The 9,283-nt window shown below is 40.7% G+C and overlaps 1 protein-coding gene and 1 pseudogene across 1 annotated transcript; one reads left to right on the top strand and one right to left on the bottom strand.

Moving 5' to 3' along the window:
- Positions 1–1,700: 1,700 nt before the first annotated feature.
- On the bottom strand, positions 1,701–2,406 carry LOC147421659 (uncharacterized; annotated as a pseudogene).
- A 5,114-nt stretch (positions 2,407–7,520) lies between these two features.
- Positions 7,521–8,876, top strand: LOC147421658 (chaperone protein dnaJ 8, chloroplastic-like). The gene is made up of 3 exons (XM_086502957.1): positions 7,521–7,622; positions 7,740–7,808; positions 8,706–8,876. The coding sequence occupies exons 1-3, from the start codon at positions 7,521–7,523 to the stop codon at positions 8,874–8,876; spliced, it is 342 nt and encodes a 113-aa protein (XP_086359083.1).
- Positions 8,877–9,283: the final 407 nt, after the last annotated feature.

The following is a 9,283-nucleotide window of genomic DNA, read 5'->3' as shown; positions in this document are numbered from 1 at the left end:
CCGGTTATGGTTTTAATTTGGTTATGGTTTTGCACAAATTAAGTTCGTTATGGTTATGTTTTTTAGTTGGTACGGTTATGGTTTTGTGCAAAGTTCATTTCATTTCTTTCATTGGCCTTAAATCTCATGTGAGATCCTACATGGATAGCGTGTAGGAGGCGTATACATGATATGGTTTTTTTTGAAAAGTTTATGTAAAAACGAAGGGAACTCTGCCGAAATTTTTACCGGATCACAGTTGATTTTGGTGTTGCTCGCTTTCTTGGGCAGAGGGCATGAAGTCTGGTTGTGGCTGTGTCCATCTTTTCACTGGGCACAGGCCAGGCTACTTGTCCTCTGCCCAAGAATTTTTTTTTCTGTTATGGTCGTCTATATATGCGTCTATATTTCCGTCTATATCTGCGTCGCTATCTACGTCTATAACTGCGTCTATATCTGCGTCGCAAATAAATCCTTTCCACGCATATATCGACACAGATTTTGTCAGTTTTACAAGGACGCAGATAGCGATGTTAAGCGTCGATATATATGTCGATGACACCTTTTTTTTTGTTGTAGTGTATGCTACTAGCATATTTCAAACGTGGGAAGCTTTTAGGAGATAGACCCGAAAGTGCCTGAATTCTCATAGCAAACAAGTATGTATGTTAAAACAAAAGAGAATCAACCTTGTCAAACTGTCTTGAAAGACGGGCCTTACCGATTCATAGTTCATATTGATAATCCTTAGATTTATCAATAATGTGAGTGAATAGAGTAGAAAAAGTAGTTATCCCGTGGTCAAGCTCTGCTTAACCTAAGCAACCTTTGCTTGTCAAGTGTGCATGATAAAAATTGGTGCAAGCTTAGTTCAAAGTTGTAAAGAGTAACTTACGTACTGACTTGCTTCGTAAATTTCAATCGTCCTTAGTGGCAGACTCATAGCCCTTTTGATATAATGTTGATGCAGAATGTCTCGTAGATGTAGAATATGTGCGACGCCAAGAACTATTGTCGTGATCACGTAAGTGCAAAAACATGTTGCCGAGGATCCATGCCCTAGCCAGAATTTAAATCCAAACAAAAATGTCTGCCAGATTCTGGAATTGCCATCACTAGTCGGCCCTGCCAAATACCTTTACTTACACGTGAAAAGTCTTGCCTATACTTGCCAATTGAGGAGGATGCAGGTTTTCAAGTATGCCTGTATGGAGCCTTGCTCCTTAATCTAGATATGATGACATGCCATGCATGTATCCAAACCAAGTTAAAGGTACATGCCCAAACTTGGAAATGTCAGCAACGGCTTGTAGATATAGCGGTGCTATCTTTTGCAAAAAGCTCTAGATCAAATTAGCCTATAAATAAATCAAAGAATTTCTAACCTTGTTCTAGCCTCTTTGGCTACACAAGCCTTGCTTGTGAATAGTTTCATAGGAGTCATATTCTATTGTCATCATGAGTAGCCACATATGGATCTGTTCTTTGATCTTATGGTCCTTGCATGGATGAGACACCCATATACGACCTTGTGTCCAATTGAGATTGGCGTTTCCCGATCGTGTCGAGTAGCACTCCATATGGAAAGTATAAAATTTCAACAGGCACTAACTATCTGAATTTGATGAACAAAATGTACCTTCAGCTTGAATTTTCTATCGGTAGCAATCGTGCCATGCCATAAAAAATGGTCGTGCCAGTAACCATGCTTGAGGCTGTGGCTACCAATCTTCTCTTCGTGCTTAGCCAAAGTCTTGTAACTTATTTGCAGCCTTGCATGTTGTGCCGATTGTTGCTTGCCGTTGGCATGATGCTAATTCCTTCCCGTTCAAATGAGTGTTGTAGATATCATGTTGATTGCATGCCTTGACAAGTTGATGCCTTGTCAAAATTGCGACAATCGTGGAGCTGAGATGGTGTGTCGAATCCAAGGCAATCCTGTCCAAAGAACCAAAAAAATTGTTGAAGGGATGCTCGTGCAATCTGAAGCCCCTGCTCCCAACCAGCTCGAAAGCATCATGGGGGAATGGGTGCTTAATCACTTAAATCACAAAGTCCTTAGCCCTTGGCCAAGTGTGAAGGCCAACAAAAAAAAAAAACAATTCCCTGTAGTAGCGATGGTAGCGGCCGCTTGCGCAGGAGAAGAAAGAGGGAGAGAGCGCGCCATCTTGGCTTCGGCTACTGACAACGCTGCATCGTGATTTTTTGCCCATGAGGAGGCGCTCCCAACGAACCCAGTCATGCAAAATTTTGTGCAGGTCAACACCCCACCATGTGTGTGCAAGCAACCGTTCTTGCAGCCCGCCATGCTGTTCCCTTTCACCTTCTTCCCTATACAAGTGGGTGATCACCCGACTGGCCTGCTCGTACCTCTTGCTCATGGCTTCAAGACTTCCATGAACGACACACAGAGAGAGAGAGAGAGAGAGAGAGGAGAGAGAGAGAGAGAACACTACAACATGCAATGCCATGCAACCTGTCTCCCCCCTCCTCCATAGCCTTTTCCCTCCCTGAGCTTTGATACCAGTGTGAGGCCCTTGGTGGAATTTCCTGGAATGAACCTCCCATTAAAATAGCCCCCTTGGGCCTCATTCCCTATCCACACTTGCAGCCGGCCCCTTGGGCTTGGTCCTTGACCACCGGACATTGCCCTTGGCATGACAACAATCATATGCAACCTCAGAGGGGTCGCTTAATAACAATGTGAGTATCACGTGAGTGCAGTAGAAGGGGTTATTAACTTTTATTTTTCCCACATTTTTACATACAAAAGGGTATCATAAAGTAAAATTTGAAAAAAAAAATGACAGATTGAATAGAAAAAGGATATATTTTACTTTTCAAAAATTCACAGAATAAGGAATTTTATAAATAGTCCTCGACTTCACATGATATACATAATTTATACATAGTGTCCCCCCCCCCCCCCCCCCCCCCCCCCCACCCCCCCCCCCCCCCCCCCCCCCCCCCCCCCTCCCCCCTCTCGTATGCAACAAACAGAAGCAAATATATGTAAGCCTCAATTGCTATTGAGTAGAAGATTACAACTATATGAGTAGCCCCTGCAACAACATCAATAGAAGAAACATCAATAAACATCATTGGAAACAAATAAGATTTTTTCTTGTCTTTAAGAATCGTGCAATTCTAGTGCATATGGAGATCACATGGAGTTGAATCCATCGTGATCAGTAGACGGATAATGATGTACTTGAAGAAGTAGTTGGTGTTATAATGGAAGTGTAACAATGACTGAGTGGAATTAACTCCACCTTACTCTTGGCTTCAATGATAGTTTGAGTCAATATTGTATGTGCCTTGCACGATGTATACTGGCATAGACACATCACAATTCGACATTGCCATACGTAAAATATGAGCTCATATCACATATTTTCAATGCCCCAAACCTGTCTACCATTTCCCTTGATCCTATCAATGAGCAATATCTTGGTGTTGGACAGGAAGACTCACACACCCATGAAGTGCATGCAAACACTACCTAGATCAACATAATGTCAATCGAGGACACATATGACACGATAGGCACACGGAGGAAATCTCTTAAGCTTGTCAGGCTGAGACCATCCTACACATACAACACTGAGGAAGGCCAACTAAACCACAATCAAGAACCTCACTGCACTCAACTACACCACCTAGCCACATACACACATACGGAAGGTAACTCACCTAATCATGCCAGATTCATACGAAACTTAAGGAACACCATCCCCTCACTAGGATACACCTGTCCCTAAGCTTCTACACTCAAAACCCTCACTCTAAACCCATATGCGAAAAACGCGTAGGATGACAGAGCTGAATTTTGAAAGTGTCCGAAACTAAAATTTATGAGTACCTATGCGTAGCTTATGTCGCCACGATTCTATAGACTACTAGCAAGCAGAAAACAGACATTGTTTGATACACTTACGGCCACAAATATCTCATAGATACGTCGGCGTGTGCGCTTCGTCTTGCGTGGAATGCTTGGCGTTGTCGCGTAGCTCTCCTAGAGCCTACAACAATGGTGTAGTCGGATCTCCAATGCGTTGAGCGAGCCGGGCGTAGCGAGAGAATGAAGCTCACGCTCTCTCTCTTTCTCTCTCACACACAGTAGACGGCAGCGCTAAAGTTTTGATTATGATAAAAGTCCTCTTTTACAAAATGACCTAGGTACCTTATATACTAAGGCTACCTTAGGTTTAACCAAAAATGGGGTTGAAAGGGTCAAATGGCTTTGTATTTACAATCTGGAAGTGCCATTGCACCCCGACTTCCGAAACTAGAATAACTACTCATTACAAATGATGTTTATAGCCACAATCCGTAGCATTTCATAACTCGCAAAAGATAAGACTTTGATACGAAACTTGAGTTATGTCATGTTGTTGACCCAGCGGTCAACATTTGGCATGGGGTAGAAGCCTTGTTTCTCGTTCTATCCCTTAAAGCACTTTGCTTTGCAAAGCAAAATATCTTTTCCAAATTAATAGTTAAAACAAAGAAAAACAAGAAGAACTTGAAATTCTCTAACCATGTTGCCTCTTTGTAGTAAGTTGTTTTGAAATCTCTAGGGGGTCACTTAGTTATTATGTGACTATCACGTGAGTGCAGCAAAAGGAGTTATTAAAATTTTTTTCCTCACATTTTCATATACAGAAGGATCCCATAAAATGGAATTGGGAAAAATTTTTACAAATTTGAATAGGAAAAGGGTGTATCTTATTTGTCTACAATTCACATATAAGGAGTTCTACAAATAGTCATCGAATGCACGTGATATACACAATCTATACATAGTGACCCCCCGAGCTTGAAATTCAAAAGTAAAGGCTTGCTTGAGAGTGAATTTTAGTTTGATTTTGTTGTCCTTGCTTGAATTAGGCTCATAGCTATGCATGCTCATAGATTGAGAGATGTCTTATGTACCATGTATGTTGACACCAAGTAAAATTTCATTTAGACACGTTGCAAAGTCCCCCTAAGCTCATATGCTGATAACATACTCCAAACTTTTGAATCCTCTATGCAATATGCCTAAAATTGAAGCCTTGCTTCACATAAATGCATCGAAAGGATAAAACATGATGGAGCCTTTGTGTTCATAGTAGCTAATAGGTGCTTCTGCCAACATGCACATGTCATGGAAAAATAGGATTGACCTTGTTGATTATTCACAGATAATGGAACTTGTCAAATTGTACCTTTTATTGGAATCATAAAAGTACCTTAGATTGCCCAATGTTGAAAGGAGATAGCTAAAGAAACTTAGCTATCAAAATTTCAAAACCTTTCTTGAGAAAATAAAATTTTACTTGCAAAGTTGGCTTTGTGGAAAATTCTACAAGATTTAATAAACTTAAAAGTGTAAAATTTTAATTTAACTTGCTTATTATTGACTTGCTTGAATCATTGCCCTTGGCATCGGAATTTGTGTCCCCATGTTGTGTAGTTTGCCTATGCAGGATGCCTCACATGTGTAGAAGCCTTGCTTCACCATGCAAAATCACGTCGTGATTGGGGTAATGAGCTCAAATTCCTGCTCGTGGTGGCTTTTTTATGGCCTTACCAAACCCGTGTTTTAGCTTAGCCATGCTTGAGATTCCATTTGAGACCACCTTGCCGAGAGCACTCTTATTGAGGTCGTTTCTTGGACAAGCCTTCATTGATTGTGGTCTTCGAACTGGTCTTTGCTCTTTGCTCACATTGTATTTTTCCAAAGCAAAATTCCTATGGTAATTTTCACAAGCTTTGCTTGTGCCTCGATGGCTTATATTGCACAAGTATAAAAAAACTTCCATGGCATTGCACATCTCTGTTGCATGCCATAGCCACTCAGCACGTTCTTAAAGAATTTGTCAAACAAAATCAAATTTTTTGGCGTTGTGTTCGAGCTTCTATGGTCATAATCTACCTCTGCAACAAGCAACAATTACAACTTGAGCCATGCTCCATCGTTATTATGCCTTCATGTTAGCTCATAGCCGTTGCATGATATCGCTCACTGCTCAGAATAAGCTCCAATTTTAAGCTTGAGGTTTCTTCGCCATGTAATCGTCGAGCTTTGAAAGCCTATGCGATGCATAAGCTTTTATATGGATTTTATTGTGATGACCATTGCCGTTGCCGCCAACTCCATGACTGCACCTTGTCCTCTGCCATGCTTGCACCTTGTCACCCAGTCCTCAGCCTTCTCTGACTTTGGATTCCCTTTGTGAGGCCATTGTCCAATGGGATGGGCCCCTTGGGAGCTCTTGGAAATTTGTAATATAGAGGAAGGGAAGGAGGTGGGAGAGAGGGAGCTCGATAGAACTTAAATAGCCACCATGACACCCAGTTTTGCAGTAGAGTTTTGCATTTTTCTCCTTTGTATTTGATGTATTATATAAGCTTCACAAGCATCGCTTCGTGGTTTCAATGCTTGTGTTCTGATGTTTTTATTCTTCAATATTGTTTCTTGAGAAGTCTGTATTTTGAGAAGTCTAATAAGCCTTCCTAGCGTATTTTATTGTATTGTTTCTCTTTCATTCTTTAGAGGCTTGCAACCTGCACAAGATGAAAGAGAATCAACAAGCCTTACATGGAAAACAAGGACAAACGATTGAACCCAATCATTAGTGTAGAGAAAGTTCAATCAATCAAAGGCAATGTTCCTTAGAACTCTTGGTGATGTTTAAGAGTGTCAAATACCCCTTTGTATATGGAGCCCCTATCATGAACCAGTTTTGTGAGTCTAAGTTCTTAGCTAACTTTGCTAACCAGACACAATCCGTTGGGTAACATTTGTAAATTTTTTGGTTTCTCCTAATTACATTCCCACTTACTTATGGTAATCAAAGGGAGTGCTTTCTTCTACTGTAGACGACCTTGTTTTTTGGGTGCGAGAGGCCTACCAATAACCGTCTCTATAGCCTCATGAGAGTTTGAAGAAAGATGTAGATGTAGAAGTAGAAGTAGATGTAGGTGTAGATGAATTATGAGTGACAAATCGACTTGTGCTTGATAAGATCTGTTGATGACTGGGTCTACCATTTTTGGATGGATAGGATGGATAAAGCATGTACCCGACTTTCCTACTTAGCATTTGAGTAAAAAACTAGTACTCTCTCTCTCTCTCTCTCTCTCTCTCTCTCTCTCTCTCTCTCTCTCTCTCTCTCTCTCTACACACACACACACACACACACACACAGCGCGCCCTACCATTTACATAAAAAGTGATGAGATCGGCTTCAAGCAGAATTGAGTCGTGTTTTTGTCATCTTCATCATACAAGAATTGTAGCAAATTGGGCAAGCGCTCTCTCTCTCTCTCTCTCTCTCACTCTCTCTCACACACACACACACACACACAATTCTCCCCTAGCTCAATGATTTCCTAACGATGGCATGCCCAAGATTAATCGCAGCTAGGGGTTTTAACCCAACAAATTGGTCGTCAGTTTGATGAGCAGATTCGGTTGTTCTCTCAAAATCACCCCAGAGCCTCGAAAGACCCATCAGCGCAGTGATCACTTTCTTCCTCGAGCTAGTTATCACATGCCTGGCAGCACTTCCGTTGCCCTTCAAAGATTAGGCCCGCGGTGGCAGGGCGCTTTGGAGCAGGACATTAAGAAGGCTTACAGAAAATTGGCATTGCAGGTTTAATTTAGTCTTTGCAGATTGCTGCCCTCTTAATCAAGACATGATTGGTTGATTAGAATCGAGATGTTTGTTGCTTTTTGTGTTGGCACAATTTGACTGCATTTTCTTATGCAGTTCCATCCGGATGTCTGCAAAGGAGACACTTGCACTACCAATTTCATGCAAATCAACAATGCCTATGAGGTAAAACCAATCTATTTGGTAGATTAAATTTGGATAATGATTCAAGAGTCTTTGATTGATCTCTCTATGTAGAACTACTATACTATTTGCATTCAAGGGGTATTTATTATCTCTGAATTTTCCATGATTATACCACATCCTTTTCCTATTCAAGTTGTCGGTAATTTTTTCCTTGGAAGATCCTAAAATGATACTCCTCTGTAAAGAAAGTTATTGAAAATATCCTTCTATTGAACCCACGTGATCGGTACATGTATTGGAGGTGAGTTGAAATTAAAAATATCCTTCTGTTGAACCCACGTGATCGGTACATGTATTGGAGGTGACCCATACGGGGAGTCATAGACAACTCATACTTGATGCCTAAGCTGTCGTACGATGTCCTCCAATAATTTCCATCTTGGGATTAAAAATATCCTTTTGTTGAGCCCATGTGATCACTACATATATTGTAGATGACCTCCTCAATGAGGGAGGTAATGCTCATGAATAAGGTGAGTCATATACATAGCTCATGGTTGATGCATATAAGGTGTTGTAACGATTTCTATCGTATAACTTTCATTATACGTTAGCAACAGAAACTTGTTTGGTGTTTGCACATGTTGTAATGATGTGGGGGCTAATTTGATGTTGTTAGATCGTTGACTACATATGCTCAGGGCTAGAAAAATACATTTTTTCTAACCGATCAAAATAAGGGGAAACTTGAAATTCTCCCGGTTTTCAGGTCAAAATTTGAAGCTTTCGCCGGTAATTACACTAAAACTTGTGTAAATTTACTGGTTTTCTTAAAAGGCAAGCTTATAAAATCTAATCGGGATTTTATAATTTCAACCGGTTAAATACACTAGACCCCGGTTTTTTTCTAACACTGTATATGTTGATTTTGTGTAGGTCATAATGAATTGCCTACAAGGAAATGCGGAGGCCATAGCTATGGAGCCTTTTGTGGGAGAGTCCATGATGGGAGTGTATGATGAGGATTGGGAGGAGTGGGAAGAGTGGATGGGCTGGGAAGGTGCTGGCACCATGGATTACTCCAACCACATCAATCATGCTTTGTAAGAGGGGCCTCTCTCTCTCTCTCTCTCTCTCTCTCTCTCTCTCTCTCTCTCTCTCCATTTGCATGTTAATTATGTAGATATTACCAAGAGATGTGCCCCATCTCTCTCTCTCTCTCTCTCTCTCTCTCTCTCTCTCTCTCTCTCCATATTCTTTGTATTGTAAATATAAAACAAGAATGTACATTGGAGTACATTTCCTTACATTGAGCCCTTTGTACAGACTACCCATTTTAAAGGAGGGTCCCTATATTTGCATTCAAGACTTCCCAATTTAGTCTTGATCGCCCTTAAAATTGTAATAACAAGATTCTAATTACAAGTGAAAAATCAATTTCTTTTTTTATTAGCCCTTTTATTTTGATTTTAACCGCAGTAAGCATGTGGGAATGTATAAATATTAAAAAGAGA

This window comes from Adiantum capillus-veneris, chromosome 27 (genome assembly GCF_014529385.1).
Source record: "Adiantum capillus-veneris isolate H3 chromosome 27, ASM1452938v2, whole genome shotgun sequence".
Classification (NCBI taxonomy): domain Eukaryota; kingdom Viridiplantae; phylum Streptophyta; class Polypodiopsida; order Polypodiales; family Pteridaceae; genus Adiantum; species Adiantum capillus-veneris.
This window is presented reverse-complemented; position numbering and strand designations above follow the sequence as displayed.